Genomic DNA, 21,261 nt, shown 5'->3' with positions numbered 1-21,261 from the left:
ATCAAGTCTTTGTTTTTTAGAAATGTAAATATGGAAAAAATATAGAATAAACCTGCAAGTTGATGAAAACTCCCCATAGCTGCAGGTGATGACGTCATGCTGTATTTCAGTGGTATAAGATTGTCTATTGGGCCTGATCGAAACCAGTTAAGGTGCATGAATTGTTCCATTATGTCTCTTACAAACTTGTAAAATGTTCATTTAGGTTTGTTTCCATTTCAGCACCACGTCCTTCTGCAACACAGAGGATAAGCTAACATCCTGCAAACATACCTGATGCATCCGAAAGCTCGTTTCTGCAAGACGGAGTGTCTTATCTCATAGTGACGCCAAGCCTGCATGCTCCACAGCAGCTTTCATGTGCTTCCTCTTTTACTAACGCTTCCTTACTGTCCTTTTTTCTCATCTGTTCTCTTTGCTCTGCCAGCCGCAGCTCTGGTGAACATTAGCTTAGCTGTTAGCGACAGCTCTGCCAACATCAGCTGGATGTCTGTAGGAGAGCCCACAGAGTTTTATATTGCACACAGGAAGAACCGTAAGCTGCTCTGATCTTCTGTCTGGTTGTTGTAGAGCAGCGTAGCGTAGCAGGAGTAGCCTTGTGTGTCATGTTTTTCAGTCATTTCTGCTTGAGATAAGTGCTTTTGCATTTTCATTGCTGTTAACACACTCAATCATCCGTCCCTCTGCACAGGTGAGGCTCACTGGACCATTTCAGAGGCCTTAAGCGCCTCGAACGCTTTCCACATCATTGTTGGGCTCGAACCTGAGACTGAGTACACTGTGCGCCTGATTCCTAGCAGCTGGGTTGATCACTCTAGTATATTTGAAGAAATGATCATGACCGAATCTGCAGGTGAGGAAGGAAGGAGCCAAAACTAGCTGTAGAGAAGTAGAACTTACTGACCTGCCTTGGAAAAGTGTTCCTGGAGCGTCCTTGAGCAGTGACTCACGCAACGCGGCGTGGTCCTTCACGGTGTCTCTGGGATTTCATTCAGCCCACTAAGAGGAATTACATTTGTTCAGCGTTCCTTGCTTGATTAATTAGACAAGCAGGATTAGCTGTTTAATATTAATATTGGACCGTTTCCATGGGCAGCTCACGCCGCCACCCTCTGCCTCTGCATCAGATTGGCTTTGTCGGTGTAAACATTCAATTAAGTGTCCCGATGAAAAGGCCAAGGCGAGTCAAAGTCACGGTGTTGTTCTCCTCAGGTCTGGCCAGCATCCACGGAGGGATATCCACTCAGGGCTGGTTTATCGGCCTGATGGGCGCCATCGCTCTTCTCACGCTCATTGTGTTGATCGCCTGCTTTGTCAACAGAAATAAAGGAGGAAAGTATTCCGGTAGGTGCTCCCTTACAAGCTCACGTCAACTTCCTGGAATACTAATTGCTGCTCTGAGCTTCATTTTATTTTCATTTAGTTATTTGTTCTTTTGAAAGAAGCAATCAATCATCCCAGATCCCGAAGCAGGAATGTGTACGGCTGTGTTTACATTCCAGGCCACGGTTTTATTTTAATGCAAATTCAGACATAAACAAGGCAGCTGTAGAAATGGGAAATGACCGTTTCTGCTGTATGTCCTGCATGTGAATTTGTTTAAGTGCTTATTTTCCTTCCAACAAACAGTCGGAATAAAAGGCAGCCAGCAGTGAGACAAATGCAAATGCTGCAGGAGGTGGCTGCTCAGGGAATGACTCAAGCTCTCTGCTCTTAGTTTTATTCCTCTCATTGCAGAGTTTAGGCTCCTAATTTTTGCTTCAACCTTTGGTACTTTCTGAAAGTTAAATGTGTGCTGGTCCTGCAAAACCTCTACATGCTTTAAACACAGAAATCTCAGCCAAGTTAATGGCTTTTCATTTGGTCTTCGGTGAGCAGTGCAGACCTAGCATTGATTAGATCAGTAATTATATAACCTGCTAGGAGGACCGAGCCACAGCCGGCTGCTGCCGTCTTCACTGCAGCACGTCAACCTGGAATATAACAGACGAAAAACACAAGATGCAAAATGATTATGAAGGGAGAAAAGTGCAGGTTGACATATTTAAACACAACAATTAACATTTAGTTAAATGTTTATTAGATAAATAAAAATGTGTCATAAATTTAATTTATTTTTTATATAAACACATTTACATTTTTATGTGTTTATTTCACACTTCAATCCATCATGACTTCAGTTTATCTGTCTCTGTTTCCCGCCAAACCCAGTGGGTGGGGCAAATCTGCAGCGTTTAACCGTGACTTTAAATACTTTGGTCTGAAGTTGGAGCTTCTGCTTCTCCATCAGTACTCCCAGATATCCATCTAACATGGAGATAAATATGGCAACCTGAAGTGTCCAAGTGTCTCTGTTTAATCTGGGATTGATTTGTGACGGTGTGCGGAGCAGGGCAGCCGGTCAGATGTCAGATCTGCCGATGAGCCGCCATGACAGTTTAAATGACTTAATGATGCACTGCAGCTCTGCTGACAGGAAACAATTATAGATGCTTGTACATCAGTTCAGTCTAAATGACTTCAAAACATATTCAGTTAATTATGAAATAATTTTTTAATTCATTTATTTCATATTCTTATTAACTACTGACATATTTCATTAATTATTCATGTGTATGTTTGCAATTCTAATTAACGAATCACAATTTATTAATTATTCAACGATTTCTGTATGCATTTCACTGTGGAACTTTTCTTCCTCCATTAACAAGAGGCCTTGGATGGGAGTTACTGGAACCAGTTAACACCTCTGGAGATTTACTGGGAAGTGAACAAGCGGCAACCTCCAGCAGTTAAAAGTGAAGCCTATGTGGAGGTGCATAAAACTGCAGTTCCTCCTTCATCCACTAGGGGCTGCAAAACAGAGCAAATCCCCATAGACTCCCATGTTAAAAAGACCAACTTCACAGCAGGAATAAACATGTTTACAGCAGAAATAAACATGTTTACAGCAGAAATAAACATGTTTACAGCCTGGTACAAAAATCCATTTTTGATTTAATAGATCAGGTTTAACTTCATGACAACTGTGAGGGGAGTGAATTTTTTTTTTTTTAAAGTAATTTAATCTCCAAATTTGGCACATTTAGGGGCGTGTCCTTTGATTGACAGTTACCCGATCTCCCGCTTCAAGTCAGAAGAACGTAGAACAACCGTGGTTTTTAACCGGTTAACAACGTGACTTAGCTTTAGCCTGCTTACCTCCGTTAGCTGGTTAGCTCCTGTTATCTCCGGGTTAGCTCGGTTAGCTCTTAGCTACAGGCAGCTTGAAGTTCACTCGATGTCAATCATCCACCATGTGTGTACCATACGATGGTAGGAACCGCCCACCGAGCTTCAATTCAGCTCTTCAGAAACCTATGGGTGACATCATGGAGGCTCTGTGCATCTTTTTATATACAGTCTATGGAAGTGAAACCTCAATAAGGATGTGGTGGTGATTGAGTTGCTCAGCATCATGTCCAGTTTATTGGCTGGATAAGTCTTAGTAGAGTCCTCTAACACAGAAGCGCACAATAATCCCAGAGCAAAGTTTGAGTTGAAGCTCAACATGTTTACATGCAAACAGGAGCACATGCAGAGTTTTGAGGGAGAAAAGCATAATTACAGTCTTTTCTCTCCTGTTTCAGTTGTGTGTTTTTTTTTTTTATTTCAACAACCTTTAGCTTACAGACAGGCCTCGATTTATTGTTTATTACAACAAATTATTCAGTTAGCATTCATCGTTGCCCTGTCTCTGGAGGAAATAACTGATCTCTTCCATTTCTGAGCAGTGAAAGAAAAAGAAGACCTTCACCCAGACGTGGAGTCTCAAGGCATGAATGATGACACCTTCTGCGAGTACAGGTAAGCATCACCTCCCGCCAGGCAGGCCAGCATACGAACTTCCTTTCCTCTTTCTGTCATTTCCTGGCAGTAACTTTCTCTGCATTTCTTCTGCCACTGAAAAGACTTCCCAGAATTCTCGAGGTTCATGCGGAGTCTCGCACCTCATCTGCTGAAGACATTTGATCGATTGAGTAACTCCAAAGTATGTGATAAACAGCTGTAGCATTGTCAAACTGTTTACACATCCGCTTTGTCAGAGTGCTAGCTGTTAGCTTTGCTGTTGTGTTGGCGTGTTGTGAAAGTGTAGTGTTTTTACAACAGAGCCGCTCAGATGTCGCCAAACTCAGTCTTTCTGTCATCGTGCAGGAAGCTGAAACGGATCAGTGCTCGTCTCAAGGGCTCTGGCCTCAAGGTAGCGTTCATAAATGGCTACAACTGGAAGAGTCCAAGTGCACGACAAACACTGACGTGATAATGTTAAAAGTGACTCAATGTGACAGCGCCACCTCAGGAGCCGGTTGCCACAGCTTATTGCCAACATCTCATTGAGGTTTACAACTAGCTGTTTAACAGTTTTAAAACCAAAGCTAAGTGCAGGCTAAGGCTAAGTCTCCATTTTCCTAAGGAGAAGCTAAAGTACGCAGAGCTGTTGCATTTTGGGAGTCAGGCTATGCTATCATGCTTTCTCACAGGCAGCTAGATGAGACGACTAATATCCTGCCTGCTGGGAAGATTTAAAACTGCAAGCAGCTCTTAGCTTAGCTTAGCTTAGTTTAGCTTAGCTTAGCTTATTTTAGCTCAGCTTAGTTTAGCTTAGCTTAGCTTATTTTAGCTCAGCTTAGTTTAGCTTAGCTTAGCTTAGTTTAGTTTAGTTTAGCTAAGCTGAGTTTAGTTTAGCTTAACTTAGTTTAGTTTATTCTAGCTTAGTTTAAAGCTGGGAGCAGTTTTAAGTTTCCCACACAGGAAAGAGATGAAGCTGTAAGAAAACATAGTTATAAAAACGTGTACAACAGAAGTCACCTGGAAAATACAAAATAAGAGTTCAGCTTTATTCACTCCTGAAAGTCTGAATTTATTTACGTGAAAACAAAATAAACACAGTAAAAATATCACTAAAAACAAGACTGGAAACAAGAAAATACATTTAATAAGAAATGATTAACAAAAAAAACTGTTGTAAAAAGAAACACATAAAGGCTAAATAAATGCAGATAAAAAAATAATATAATAAATCTATTAAATAAAAGGAATAAATGCTGGAAAACTAAAAGGATCATTTCATCCATCCATCCATCCATCCATCCATCTTCTGCCGCTTCCCTCTCCCCAGCCACATTTGCCAACTCTGCGGGGGGGATCCCGAGGCGTTCCCAGGCCAGCCGAGAGATATAATCCCTCCAGCGTGTCCTGGGTCTTCCCCGGGGTCTCCTCCCCGAGGGACGTGCCTGGAACACCTCACCAGGGAGGCGTCCAGGAGGCATCCTGACCAGATGCCCGAGCCACCTCAACTGGTTCCTCTCGATGTGGAGGAGCAGCGGCTCTACTCTGATCTCCTCCCAGATGACTGAGCTCCTCACCCTATCTCTAAGGGAGAGCCCGGCCACCCTGCGGAGGAAACTCATTTCAGCCGCCTGTATACGAGATCTGGTTCTTTCGGTCACGACCCACAGCTCATGACCATAGGTGAGGGTAGGAACGTAGATCGACTGATAAATCGAGAGCTTCGCCTTCTGGCTCAGCTCCTTCTTCACCACGACAGACCGGCGCAGAGCCCGCATTACTGCAGACGCCGCACCGATCCGTCTGTCGATCTCACGCTCCATCCTTCCCTCACTCGTGAACAAGACCCCGAGATATTTAAACTCCTCCACTTGAGGCAGGACCTGACTCCCGACCCGGAGAGGGCAATCCATCCTATTCCGGCTGAGGACCATGGTCTCAGATTTGGAGGTGCTGATTCTCATCCCAGCCACTTCACACTCGGCCGCGAATCGCTCAAGCGAGAGCTGGAGATCACGACCAGATGAAGCCAACAGGACCACGTCATCTGCAAAAAGCAGGGACCCAATCCTGAGGCCACCAAGTCGGATCCCCTCAACCCCTCGGCTGCGCCTAGAAATTCTGTCCATATAAGTTATGAACAGAATCGGTGATAAAGGGCAGCCTTGGCGGAGTCCAACCCTCACCGGAAACTAATCCGACTTACTACCGGCAATGCGGATCAAGCTCTGACACCTGTCGTACAGGGACCGGACAGCTCGTACAAGGGGGTCCGGTACCCCATACTCCCGGAGTACCCCCCACAGGAGCCCCCGGGGGACACGGTCGAATGCCTTCTCCAGGTCCACAAAGCACATGTAGACTGGTTGGGCAAACTCCCATGCCCCCCCCAGGACCCCAGAGAGGGTATAGAGCTGGTCCACTGTTCCGCGACCAGGACGAAAACCACACTGCTCCTCCTCAATCCGGGATTCGACTATCCGGCGGACCCTCCTCTCCAGGACCCCTGAATAGACCTTACCAGGGAGGCTGAGGAGTGTGATTCCCCTGTAATTGGAACACACCCTCCGGTCCCCCTTCTTAAAAAGGGGGACCACCACCCCAGTCTGCCAATCCAGCGGTACTGCCCCCGATGTCCACGCGATGCTGCAGAGGCGTGTCAGCCAGGACAGCCCCACAGCATCCAGAGCCTTAAGGAACTCCGGGCGGATCTCATCCACCCCCGGGGCCTTGCCGCCAAGGAGCTTTTTGACCACCTTCAGCCCCAGAGATAGGAGAGTCCACCCCTGAGTCCACCAGCTCTGCTCCCTCATGGGAAGCCGTGTTGGTAGGATTGAGGAGGTCTTCGAAGTATTCCCTCCACCGACCCACAACGTCCCGAGTTGAGGTCAGCAGCACCCCATCTCCACTGTACACAGTATTGATGGAGCACTGCTTCCCCCTCCTGAGCCGCCGGATGGTGGACCAGAATCTCCTCGAAGCCGTCCGGAAGTCTTTCTCCATGGCCTCGCCGAACTCCTCCCATGCCCGAGTTTTTGCCTCGGCAACGGCCGAAGCCGCATGCCGCTTAGCCCGCCGGTACCCATCAGCTGCCTCCAGAGTCCCACAGGCCAAGAAGGCCCGATAGGACTCCTTCTTCAGCTTGACGGCATCCCTCACTGCTGGTGTCCACCAACGAGTCCTGGGATTACCGCCACGACAGGCACCAACGACCTTGCAGCCACAGCTCCGGCTGGCCGCCTCAGCAATAGAGGCACGGAACACAGCCCATTCGGACTCAATGTCCCCCGCCTCACCCGGGACATGTTCGAAGCTCTGCTGAAGGTGGGAGTTGAAGCTCACTCTGACAGGGGACTCAGCCAGACGTTCCCAGCAGACCCTCACAACACGTTTGGGCCTGCCAGCTCTGACCGGCTTCCTCCCCACCATCTGAGCCAACTCACCACCAGGTGGTGATCAGTTGACAGCTCCGCCCCCCTCTTCACCCGATGTCCAAGGCATGTGGCCGCAGGTCCGACGATACGACTACAAAGTCGATCATTGAACTGCGGCCCAGGGAATCCTGATGCCAGGTGTACATATGGACACTCTTATGCTGGAACATGGTGTTCGTTATAGACAATCCATGACGAGCACAGAAGTCCAATAACAAAACACCATTTGGGTTCAGAGGGGGGGGGACCATGCCTCCCAATCACTCCCCTCCAGGTCTCACTGTCATTGCCCACGTGAGCATTGAAGTCCCCCAGCAGAACAATGGAGTCCCCAGAAGGAGCACCCTCCAGCACTCCCTCCAAGGACTCCAGAAAGGGTGGGTACTCTGAACTGCTGTTTGGTGCATAAGCACAGACAACAGTCAGGACCCGTCCCCCCACCCGGAGGCGGAGGGAAACTACCCTTTCATCCACCGGGGTAAACCCCAACGTGCAGCCACCAAGCTGGGGGCTGATGAGAATGCCCACACCTGCTCGGCGCCTCTCACCATGAGCAACTCCAGAGTGGAAGAAGGTCCAGCCCCTCTCGAGGGTACTGGTTCCAGAGCCCAAGCCATGCGTCGAGGTGAGTCCAACTATATCTAGTCGGAACCGCTCAACCTCGCGCACAAGCTCAGGCTCCTTCCCCACCAGAGAGGTGACGTTCCACGTCCCTAGAGCCAGCTTCTGCAGCCGGGGATCGGACCGCCAGGGTCCCCGCCCCTTGCTGCCGCCCAGCTCACATTGCACCCGACTCCTACGGCTCCTCCCGCAGATGGTGAGCCCACGGGAGGCGGGGCCCATGTAACCCTTTCGGGCTGAGCCCGACCGGGCCCCATGGGTGAAGGCCTGGCCACCAGACGCTGGCTCACGTACCCCGCCTCCAGGCCTGGCTCCAGAGGGGGGTCCCGGTAACCCGCGTCCGGGCAAGGGAACATTCATGCCCAGGTTGGTCGTCATCATAGGGGTCTATGAGCCGTGCTTGGTCTGGTCCCTCCCCTAGACACCTGTTTGCCATGGGTGACCCTACCAGGGGCATAAAGCCCCCGACAACATAGCTGCTAGGATCTTCGGGATGCACAAACCCCTCCACCACGATAAGGTGATGGCTCAGGGAGAGGACTAAAAGGATCATTTATAAATAATATTTCCTGCATAGTGTACAGTATAGATGCAGTTAATTAATTCAAAAATCATACCTAAATGGCAAAACCCAAGCACAGGTCATTAATACTGATCAGGTAAAATATTGTAATTTTGACACACACGATGCCAGATGCATCGTTTCTTTTAGACACCTTACAGGTTGGTGCACATCAGATCACAGCTGTGCTAATAAAGATGTAAACAGAATCAGGATCCACTTACCCATCTGTAGGATGAAACATTTCTGATGAAGTCAACACGTCGGCTGACAGTCCCCGATTCTAACCTGACAAAAAAAAAAAATCATCATTTTAAATCAGTCTGGGCTTTTGGCAGCAGTCAGGCAGACCTCATATATATATATAAAATACTCCCAACACAAGCAGCATTTAGAGCATTTAGGGAGGAAAAAAGAAGCTGGGCCCATTTCTGGGGCCAAACGTAGCTTCATTTCATCACACTGCCGAATGCGAGCTTTATTGCTCTTCTTCACAAACCAAGTCCCAAAGTTGGAAACAAAGCGTTGTAAGCATGAAACTGTCACTCTGCTTTGCAAGGTAGGGGTGTAGCGGTACGCCAAAATCACGGTTCCATTCTTATCTTGGCTGTAAGTTCACAGTTTGGTTCTTTTTACTTAAAATAAGGAAACAAATGCAGAAAAAAACAAAAAACTGCGTAACTTTGGTGTAAACATGAACACATGGGGTTGGGAGAGGATGTTTCAAGAGAAAGATAAATCATCCAAACTTGTACAGATATGAATTAGGGATGGGACTTTTACGCTTTAAAAACAATTCATTCACAGGAAAAACACATTTAATGGCAGAATGTTTGTCAGTGCACAGTTTCACACTGATTACACCGATTCCCGCTGTAGACTTCTGCTAATAACTTAGCAGTTTTGGCGCTATATTTTACGATTTTTCAAAGGAGTTTATTAATGTCTGTGTCTGTTATCTGATTTATTCATCTACTGATATCTGCTCAAATTAAAATTGTTGTTTTTGGGGGAAAATATTGTTATGATTAAAATGCAATAAATTGAGATTAATTAATTGCAAAGACCGACCCCTAATAAATACATGATAAATGTATTGAACAGCCCCCCCTCAGTCTTACACCAGTAATAAAGATGATTAAAGATGATGGCTTCAGGATGTGGGGGCAGGACCCGACAGCGTTGCACCGTAAACAGGGATCTTTTTGGAGGGAAAAAACACAGTTTTGCAAATCACATCTGTTCATGTGGATGTAGCCTGAGGCTGGAATTCCTCAGTAAAATATAGTTAAATCTGCTTTTTCTTCACAATAAAATTTTAATATTTATTAGTGGTAAATTTGTTTATGACTGAGTCTGTGAACCAAACTGGAAGACTTCAGCTATTTCAAGCCATTTACAGGAATTTACATCTGTGACGTTTAAAACATTAGAAAAGCAGCTTTCTGTTGCCGGTGGACCACATGTGGAGACCACAGTCAAGATATAAACGCATTAACTTCCTCTTGCTTGCCCATACGTAGCCTTCAACACCTTCATCTTATAATGGTGGCCTTGCAGACTTCATGTTGCGTAACTTGCCTTTTATTTCAAACGTAACTTTTGCAACCGGCTCCTGAATGTGTGGCACTTCATCTGAAAAGCTTCTGCAATCACACAGCATGACATGTAACGTTACACGTCATGTTGGCTCCGTTTGAGCAGTGGAGGAGCACGGCATGTGTGTGCGCAACAGCTCCAGTTCGCCTTCCAGTTGTCACTTTGTCAAACCCATTGATGCACATGCAACCCAGCTATTAATTCAGTCTCAGCACGCGCATCGAGGTGACTGCTTCCTGTTGGTCAGCCAGAGGTAACGCCAGCGCCAGTCATTGTAGAGGTAGTTAGAGCGCCTGCCGGCACCGTCTTCCTCTCCAAAAAGCCACAGAGAGATGTCGGGGTGAAACGAGGTGACGCTAAATCTGCTGTGCTTTCCTCGCAGCGACAACGATGAGAAGCCTCTGAGGGGCAGCCAGCGCTCTCTGAGCAGGGAAATCAAAGCAGGGGACAGTGGCGACAGCCTGGTAGACTACGGCGAAGATGACACTCAGTTCAACGAAGACGGCTCCTTCATTGGCAAGTATGCGGGGCGAAAGGAGAAGAGGGCGTCCGCTGAGGTCAAAGCCCCCGATCAGACCCCGGAATGAGGAGCGGAGCAGCCACTCATCTGCACCCGGACACCTGCTGGAAGGAGCAAATGGAAGGAAAATGGACGCGATCCATCTCCAGCACAAAGTGTCAAACGTAATGCGTCATTGCCAACCACACACTGCCATATGCTCATTTTATAAAGCTGTCTTGTCATGTCGCATCACAATGGCTGTTACTAAATACAGTGTGTATATAGTGTATATTGTACGTGCTGATTGTCTCTTTTTTTTTATAATTATACTCGAAATTTAGAAGATTTCCTCCTTTTTTTGTATAATTTCCTTTCTGTTTCCTTTGCTTCAGCTGCACTGTGGTTTGTATAAATGTTAGGAGAATGTCACATCCCACAATGCATCATTATTTGCAGCTCTGCCTCTGATGTCAGCATGTAGCAGCTCAAAGGCAAGCGGGCCTTAAATCTTAGGTTGGAGCAGATTTAATGACCCTTTATATTTGAAATGGTTTCATTAAACATGATTTATGATATGTATAAAGGTTTGCTTATTAACTTATTTTTCTTCCAATGGTTTTATACCTGACAAAATCACAATGAAATTCACACATCATGACACCAGTCTCGGTGAAGGAGGGAGGTTATTCAACTTTTGTATGAGCATTTACATCCACCTAATCTCGGCTAGCCGTTAACAGCAGTCGTAGGCTTGACTAAACATCACAGTAACTCAGAAGAGTGAAGAAGGAATCCAACTAAATAATTTGGAGGTGCTGCCGTTATATGCATTTGATGGTGTAAAGTGAGCGACTTGTTAGCTTAGCCTTCCTTCAACCTGCATGGAACAAGGTTGCAACGAGCGGAAGAGGAAAACAAACATCTTCTGAGCATGTGAGGGCAAACTGCTGGAATTCCGAGTCAGTGAAGACAGTAAAGTCTGTTGCTCCTCATCTTCATCGCTATGTGAGGTTTTGCAGTTCAGAATCAGTGCAAACCCGTCCAGTCTGCACTGGTTGATCACGCCAACAAATGGTGTAAATGTTGGATTTCTTCCATCTATTATTGCCACTTCTAATCTGCACATTTGTCTGGAGTTTCCTGTTTCTGTAGAATAGAAAGGGTTCTGTGGTGATCTTCAGAGAAGAGGGACATGTTGGAAGATCTACAGGAGTCCAGCTGTTTCTCTGTTTACAGGTCAGCAGAAGTGCCTGCTGGGCGTCACAGTTTACACACCAACATGTGATCGGCATGACACATGAGTGCCTACGTCTGATAAACCTTTAAAGTGAGTCTCTGGGCGAGGAATGTTGAAGTACTTCAAACATAAATAATCTAAATCAGAACAGCTGATCCTACATCTCCATAACACATCTCCTGTTAGAAACAAACCATTTGTCCAAGCAGCGCTGAGACAGCTGGGTTATTTTCACAGAATGGATTCAGGAGTAGTTTAATCAGATTACTTTGTGTGGCTGCATTATACCCTGTAGTGGATCTTACCAGGCAACTGTCTCGCCATCCGGAACGGTCCGGCATTAACATTAGGAATGTTTTGTAATTCAGCCATTGCATGTTATGAATGTTAATTGGTGTTTTTTGATGTCATTAAATTGCTTTACTTTCCTATGTTCTGGTGCTGCTCTGTCTCTCTGGTTTCTTCCACAAACTGACCTGTGATCATTAAAAAGCCTGTGACGTACAGCGCCAACGGTGTGCAGATCAAAACACCTCTACGAGGAAATCTGCACCGGAACGATTTGATAATGAAGCACTTAAAGCAAATGTCCTTCTTCATAAGGAATAAAATACGAGTTTGACGAGTCGTTTTCATTTGCAGCAGCAGGGTTCAGCCTCGGTCAGAGTCAACGTCTTGTATGAACATCTCTGCAGGAGAGAAAGCTGTTAAATAAAGGCAGCTGAGTCAGGCAGGTGCTGGATTAAGGAGCTGTAATCACGTCTGAAGGTTGATAATGGGGAGTGGAGAGTGTTGGCGTGAGGTTTCTCACTGCATGGGTCACACCTGCGTCAAATACTCCCTCATCACTTGGACAGGTTTACTGCAGCACAGTTCTCAGCTTTCACACATACAACCTTCAGGTGTTGATGATGGTCCCTCTGGCAGCTGCACTGAAAAAGCCGATCTCTCAACAGCTGGATGTGTTTACGATCAGTGCTGGGGAGGCCATTTGCAGAACTTAATTGTGTGACGTAATGTGAAAGATGCAGCTGGAGAATAAACAGTTGGACAAAAAAACAAAAGGCTTTTTAATAGTGTAGTGGGGGGGGGGGGGGGGGGGGCTTTAATACGTTAATTATGATTGATTAATTACAGAAACAACGCATTAAAAAAAATTATGGATTTTTATCGTGGAAACATTGTCACGGCACAATTTGCTGGTACGGCAATTACACTTATGCACATGGTACCTCTGCTACTAACTTAGCCACTCTGGCGCGATATTTATGGATGTTTCAGACCCTTCAGTGAGTTTATTTCAAGACAAAATGAGCATTGAGTCTAGCCTCCTTTTCTGGTGGTGTCAGGGACTTTTGGTGAGTAAAAGAATGTGTAGTTTTCTCTTCTCTGATAACAGGACCTCCCTTTTTTCCCGCCATAAAGAACACACATAGCTCAGTCCTCATGCAGCTCCATGCTGCTGTCAGATCAGCTCTGCTGCATGATCACACAGAAGTTACCACTAAAGATGCATTCTCATCAGGATAGTCCGCTAGACTCGGCTTGATTGGGGACTCAGCTCAGTTGTGGGGGGTGGGGGGGGGGGGGGGGTCCATGCAGACCAAGATTGCGTTTACACTGCACTTTGATCAAACAAGCCAAACCTTTACAATAATATATCCCCATTCCCACCAAAGGTGGCGCTACACTAGAATTCAGTAAAATGAGAGGACAAGACCTACGTGAAGAAAAAAACATGGAGACGAAACTATCGCTGTTTGGGGTTTTTTTTTTATGTTGTCCTATGCAAATATATTGCAGAAATACACTGCAACACTGGAGGCAGTATGCACAATAGATGAGGCATAGGACCCTGAACGCCATCGCTATGTATTTACTCACAATGCAATGCTGCGCCAAATGGAGGAAGAGACTTTTTTTGTAGCCTGCCTCCCATATTTTTTTTAACAAACTGAAGAAGCTGGAAATGCAGCTGGAACCCTGAAGGAGATTTAATCCTGTTTACATGGTTGTTTCATAACAAAGTTAGGAACAAAGAGGTTGTCAGAGGAGTGTCTGTAGAAGAGTGTGTGCATATGTGCACACACGTCTATTTATATGTCATTTAGCATCAGTCCAGTAAATTTCACACGTTACTAAAGTGCCTAAAACTGCATGTACACAGGAGCAACCAGGACCATTTAAATAAAGGTATGGGGGAGACTGGGTACCAAGCTCCAGAGATAGAGACAAGTGAGGGAAAAATCAACCTCAGAGACAGCATCATAGCTAGGACGAGAGTGAGCCACCCCTGACACCCACTGGCAAGAATTACCACCAGTGATGTACCACCAGAAAGCCTTCTAACTGAGGTGAATGCAGCAATAAGTACAGTCCCTACCGCAACCATTACTGAAACCAACAAGCTGGTATACAGTACAGTAACAGTGATCCTGGAGAAGCTTGGCTGACATAACATCAAGGGCAAGAAGGAGGCACCATGGAAGACAAGATTAGAAGCCAAGATCAAGGCAACTCGAAGGGAAGTTCGACAACTGTTCAGAAGGGCACCATCATGGAAAGGGTGCCAGGGAGGGCCAGATGTCCATACCTGAGGCCCTGGAAACTGCCAAACAAAGACTGGCTGTGCAACTAAAGAGATACATAAGAGTGTCATGAGGTTATGTTTTGCTGTGTACTTTGTTCCTGGTTTCCTTCCTGTTTTGCCTTTGTTTGTGTTCAAAAGTTCACCTGGGTTCATTCAGTTAATCTGTTTCACCCATGTCTCGTTGTGTTCTGTGTATTTATACCCCTCAGTTTTTGTCTTGAGTTGCTTGGTCATTGTGTTCCCTGTGTTAGTCCCCTGAGTTCCTTTGGTTGGAATAAATCAGTCTTGAATCTGAATCCCTGTTAGCTTGTCTCTGCATTTGGGTCCACACCACATCCCCACTGCCACCCTGACAAAGAGAAGTTGAGGCCAGAAGAATGAACTGGCTGTTCTCAACTAAACCAGCTAAAGTGTACTCCCAGTGGCAGGGTAATACTACACAAGCTGACCCACCAAGGCTGGAGATGGAACAATACTGGAAAGGCATATGGGAGGAGGAGGCATCACATAACAGTGAAGCACAGTGGTTAAAAGACCTCAGAGCAGACCACAGCTCCCTCCCTGAACAAAGTCCAGTTACCATGATCCATGCCTACTGGCTAAAGAGGCTGATTTCACTCCATGAATGCCTGGCAGCACAAATGAACCAACTCCTGAGGGATGGGACTCACCCTGAATGGCTGACCAAGGGACGAACAGTCCTGAGACAGAAAGACCCCCATAAGGGATCAGTCCCATCCAACTACTGGCCAATAACCTGCCTCTCCACGACATGGAAGCTCCTGTCAGGCATCATAGCGGCTAAAATAAGTGGGAACATGGATAGATACATGGCGGAGACCAAGAAAGGCATTGGCAGAGGAACCAGAGGAGCCAAACACCAGCCGCTGGTTGACAAAACAGTCGCCTGAGACTGCAAATCCAGACAGACAAACCTGTGCACCGCCTGGATTGACTACCAGAAAGCCTACGACTCAATGTCACACACATGGATCCTGGAATGTCTGAAGCTGTACAAGATCAACGGCAGCAGATGGACCTTCGTTGCAAACCCAATGAGGCTGTGGCAGACCACCCTGGAGGCTAAATTCAAGCCAACTGCACAAGTCTCCATTAAATGTGGCCTGTATATATATATATATATATATATATATATATATATATATATATATATATATATATATATATATATATATATATATATATATATATATTGCTTTCATTCCAGTCAGGTGTTTTCTGTTCCTCTCAGTCAGACTTCTGCACCTGTTGACAGGTATTTTGTCCTACTGCTCATCAGTAAAATGCTCTAATTTGTCCAGGATCGATTTGTTTTTGTTTTTTTCTTTAACTCGACTAAATCAAATCAAATCAAACTTTATTTGTATAGCACTTTTCGTGCTTAAAAACAATACAAAGTGCTTTACATTATAAAACAATTTACATCAAAATAGATAAAAATAGATAAAACACTAACACACATACACATCCCCTTTCACCCACCCACAACCACCCTCCCCCATGCCCTATTAGCCCTGTAACAGTTAAAAGAAGATGAATGGCCAGGTGCATTTGCACCAGATGTGCACCAGAGAAGGAAACGATATTCTCAGGGAGCCTCTACACAAATGGCTACCCCCAACCAAGACCACCCAGGCCATCACCAGGGGGGCCACCAGGGTCCGGGCAGACAGGACCCATGCCACAACCGTAAGGCTGCAGCGCTGGATCCCAACCCACCAGACAGGGACGGCCCCCACAGCAACACCCATGCAGTCAGAGCAGGGGCAGCCCTTGGTGAAGAGGACCCCAATGAGGAGAGAGCTGGAGTGATAAACAAAAATATAATCCATTTAAAAAAAATATATATATAAAATTAAAAAAAAAAAAAAAAAAAAAAAAAAAAAAAAAAAAAAAATATATATATATATATATATATATATATAATTAACTAAAAAGAAGAATAAATATGGGTTAATATAAGAATGTTAAAGCTTAGTTATAAGCTAAACGAAAAAGGTCGGTCTTGAGCGTTTTTTTTTAAAAACATCAACAGTCTCTGCAGCCCTGAGAGGGCGCGAGGCCTGAGGGACAAAACAGTGTCTTATATCATTGGATTATAATTTAGCACATTTTTAATTATTGTTCATTATTTTAGTCTCCAGTTATCTGACTGACTGTAATAAATTCTACCTTTTCTTTAATGAAAGCCGATGAAGACATCTGAGGACGACTGGAATGAAATTCATTTGTGGTTATTGGACACAAATATGTGTGTTTATACATAAAAATAAATAGATAAATGGTCTGGCTGGTGTGGTACCTACACCAGAGCTCTGCTGCTCATTATTTTCTATCAGGAGCGCAAATGGATTCTGGGATAGGAGAGGGTGCAAAGGATACATCTCTTGTATCCTTCGTTTTAAGCTAATCTGGAGCCAAACGAAGTGCGGATTTGAAGGGTGGACTCGAAGGAGCCTTTAAATTGGGACAGCACTTGGCGGGCTACGATGACGCATGCAGCCGACGAATCCGCACTTCGACGTGTGCAGAACCTGATTTGAGAAACATATAAACACAACTATATCTCGCGGCTTGCCTGGGAACGCCTTGGGACACCCCCACAGAGTTGGCAAATGTTGCTGCAGAGAGGCAAGTCTGGGCTTCCCTGCTTAGGCTGCTGCCCCCGCGACCTGATAACTCTGATAAGCAGGAGAAAATGGATGGCTGGATGGACACATTTGGCTGTAGCAGGAAGGACATCCAAGGCGGACAAAGGGCAGCCAGTATCATCTCAATATGGAGACAAATCAATGAGGAATGTCTCAGACAAATCGTTAAGTTTATGACACCAAGTGTGACAGCAGTTCTGAAGGTGCTGGTAAAGTGGACCTGAGGCTGTTAAAACGTAAACTTCAGCATTTGTACGCTGCTTTTCAACAACTCTACTGTGCACATATGCTGCAGAACTAAAGAAAAGGTGCCACTGAATTGGAAAGTGTTTTTAAAATTCACATAAAATTTTGGATTCTGTTCGGTCACGTCTAATCGAGCTGGGTCCACCACATCTCTGCCTCCACTTTATTGTCATTCTGCAAGGTTCTTTTGTGTTCAGCTGAGCTTCTATGGGCACGTTTATAAGCTGGCTCTCATGCTGTGATATTCTACTGCATAGAAAGTTGAGGCTACTTTACATTCACATTAATTAAAGGTTAGTATATGTCAGCAGAAGTCATTCTTCACTGCGTGGAAGAGAAGAAAAACTACCACAGAAAACTGTAAATGTATGGAAACACTGGTGTGTCAGACTATTTCATTGTAAAGCATTACAGAATTATTTTTAAAGACACTTACACCTATTAAAAAAAGGTTTTTATTAATATGTAATAAATGAGAATATGTAAAGCGTTTGTTATGTAGAGGAGAAATGGATAGAAAGATTAAAGTGTGCCTAATTAAGTGTTACATAAGGTTTGTACACAGGGTAGCTTCATGAAAATGATTCTCACAGTATGACAAGTAAATAAAACAGCAACCCTCCTAATTAGCCAAAGTTCTACACGACATGATGTCAGCTTCACACTCATTTTGGTCTAACGACTACGGGAAGGTTTTCACAGCAACGGCTACATCTGGTGGTTTTCTGTCTTCCAGAGGACATCTTAACAGCAACCTAACACGTTTCATTGGTTGGCCATGCTTTGCAAGCAGATCAATATCAACAAAAAGAAGCTAAAAGCTGGTAGTTAAAACATCTGGTTCTTGCACATGTTGTTGTTCAGTGTTGTCCTACTACGACACAACTTTGATTCAGCTCTGACATTTTATTTCCCAAACAGCACAGTTCCATGGCAGTAGAGATGGCGCGCCACTTTTCATGTACTAATACACATTTTCCACTTTTCTCATGTTATTTAACATTGTTAAAATAATGCAGCATACGGTTGGGGTTAGGGTAAAAGTACATAATGCATCGTGAAAGTCAAGATGACTTGTGCAATGCCACTGTTCTCTGACCCAGTGTTTCTTAACCCTGCTCCTCAAGACTCCCTGCCCTGCATGTTTTAGATGTTTCCATACGTTCAACTCTATACACTGCACTTTAAACTTTAAACTTTGCATTCCTGACTTGTTTGTTGGCATTAGCTAAGGTTACATGATGTTTTTACATGGAAAACAAACTTATTCACTTTTACTTAATTCCTCTTTAGATCTGGGCATATCTGTCACAACTGACTGAAATGAAAGTAAAAGGATTGGAACTTGACAGCTGTTCAGTCTTTTTGGTCTTTAAGAGAACAAGAATAGCAGCATTCAGACTTGCTGCAAATGTCTTAGAGATTATTATAGAGACCTGTATAAACTCCATTACAGACGTTAAGACTACTAAAAACAAATCCATGAACAAGTTTTATAAATCACACTGAGCCCTTATTCTGGATGTTGTCCTTTAATACAGTTGTTATTTTTCAGCGCAGTCAACAAAGGCATGAAGCTTTATGAGTTGTTTTTTCTGATGCAGAGCCTTGCTGTAATTCAGAGGCAGCATGTTTCTGAAGACGGTGTGTCCTTGACACGGTTTTGCCTAAAGGACTTCCTAACTGTGACACCAGCATGTCTTCTGTCATGTAGCCAATTAAAGGTGACTTTTTTCACAAACATGCCTATCACAGATCCAGAGAAGATCTTTTTAATATTTTAGGGACTCTATGCAGCTAGAAATGCAGTGCATGCCGCCCCTAATTGGGATGGAGGTTGTAACCCCTCAGAGCTGATGGATTTACAGACAAAATCAAAAGAACTTTGGGTATGATAGAGTATGAATGACCAAACTAATGAATCCCAGTGTATTGCTCCTACTGGGTCACAGGTTTATACGATTAATTAAGAGGACATATTCAGGTGAAAGCCATAAAGTACAGCAGCGTATGCCTAACCAGTCTCTTATGTCATATAGCTTACGTATGAAGCCACGACCCTAATCCATAACACTGGCAATATCAAAAGCTAAGAACAATCTGCATTGTGTGTCTGTACTGCTAATGGACTTCACAGCAGGGAGTGCAGGTGAACCTCTCTATGGGCATCACCATTTGTTGACAGATGAATAGAGGAGAGGGGAGGGTCAATGACTGTAAGCACAAGGTGGACTTTTAAGAGCTTTGCTGATGTGAGATACCCCCCACCCACTCCCCCGTAGACAAAGCACTTTGGTGCTCCTATAAATAATAAAAAACTCAAATGAACGTCAGTATTGGCTGGAAGGGCTTGCACTGGAAAAAAAAAAACAAAAAACTGCATTAAGTAAAGAGGAAAAATTCAGCCCCTCCTGCCATACAAATTTCCTCCCATGGTGCTATAAAACAGAGCTGTGAGGCACCATCATGAAAACAAAGAAAAGAGTATGAGGGTCATTATTTCCCAGTGTGGGAATGATATAAGATCTGCATGCTGCTGCCTCACACCAGATGCACTCATGTTTTCTGATGGAAAGGAGACAAAAACTCTGTTTTATTCAGATGGTTGCTGGTTTGATGCCATTTTATCCAGTTTATACACCAAATGTCCTTGGGAAGTTTGCAGAATGCCACATTATTCCTGTCATGCCTTCAAAACATGAACATATAAAACAGCTACTGAGCTGCTGCAGTCTCTATCAGAAATTCCAGGAGGAAATTAAGCCGCTGTATGTCTGATACATACGGACGGGTAATGAGACATCCAGCATTGGTGGCAGCTGACGTTCTGCTCTCTGAAGCACAGATTCACTGGGTGTGCAGCTGAATTTTCAGCAGCAGCAAAATTTTGTGACTCTTTCAAAATATTCTGGGGACATCTTAGGGACTGATCTGAACACATCACACTTGCGCTGCAAATGAATCGCTTCCCCCCGGTCCCGAAGGCTGTCAGCAGCTCACTTTGTATGAGTGCTTCATTCATCAACACATTTTTCCCTGTGAGCAGCTACTTTGTGGCAGGAAGCAGGCGTGGGATGAGGGAAGGAAAATGTACAAAAAAACAGTCTTTTTTTTTTTTTACTTTAGTCATGCTAAGGTATGATGAACCTGAAGGAAGTGTTGTGAAATCAATATATATATATATATATATATATATATATATATATATATATATATATATATATATATATATAAGTTTATTTGTCAGGGGCCAATTGTAAAAAACATTAACAAAAGATGCCTTACACCAGGTTTAGTCTTAGCTAGTTTCCATGTGCTGTCTGTCAGGCTGGTATGTCTTATTCTCAGCTCAGGACAATCAAATTCCCTCCTGATTTACTTAAAAGTTACGATTAGAAAATAATTAGAGGTCTAAAAATCTTCCAGGAAACTTTCCACACTGACATTAAAAGCAGATGGCCAAAACAAACAAACCATGGGATAGATACAGTATGCAAGTTTACTTCTAAACACTAAAACAAGTATTGTTGAAGATGAAGCATGGTCTGCAACGTGTTACCAGTCCAGCCTAAACTTTATGAAACAGGTCCGTCCATGAAAACCAAAAACTCTTAACCATTATGAGCATGATCAGAACATTGCAAGGACCTTTCAGGGGTTAGGGTTAGCATTATGAGTGAGGCTTCGTCCAGCTTATCCACGTGAATAATGTGTAATGTTTTGGTAATAGATGCAAAAAAAAACCAAGTAACTTGTGGTATTTCATGGCCACAAGATATCATCACATGACCACGCAGAATCAAGTCACAGCCATGACATGGCAACAATGTCACTGTGCAGCTGCAGTTGAACATCAATGTTTCAGCTAGGCATGGATCAAAACGTTTTTTATCTGCCAGTGTGTGACAGTGGTGAAACCAAGTCATCTTTTTATCCAAAGTTTTGAGAACTCGGCTGTATAATGAAACTG

General features: G+C 44.4%; 1 protein-coding gene across 1 annotated transcript in view; it reads left to right on the top strand.

Annotated features, from left to right (window-relative positions):
* Nucleotides 1–12,097, top strand: part of chl1b (cell adhesion molecule L1-like b) — an 85,803-nt gene extending 73,706 nt beyond the window's left edge. The window contains exons 24-26 of the mRNA XM_079242626.1: nt 1,213–1,344; nt 3,774–3,846; nt 10,427–12,097. Of these exons, the coding sequence (XP_079098752.1) occupies nt 1,213–1,344; nt 3,774–3,846; nt 10,427–10,631 (410 nt within the window). The 3' untranslated portion in view covers nt 10,632–12,097. The remainder of the gene's footprint in view (nt 1–1,212; nt 1,345–3,773; nt 3,847–10,426) is intronic.
* The last annotated feature ends 9,164 nt before the right edge of the window (nt 12,098–21,261 follow it).

The sequence above is a fragment of the Telmatherina bonti genome (assembly GCF_933228915.1).
Source record: "Telmatherina bonti genome assembly, chromosome: 6".
Taxonomy (NCBI): Eukaryota; Metazoa; Chordata; class Actinopteri; order Atheriniformes; family Telmatherinidae; genus Telmatherina; species Telmatherina bonti.
The sequence above is the reverse complement of the archived record's forward strand: the minus strand, read 5'-3'. Positions and strand labels throughout refer to the sequence as shown.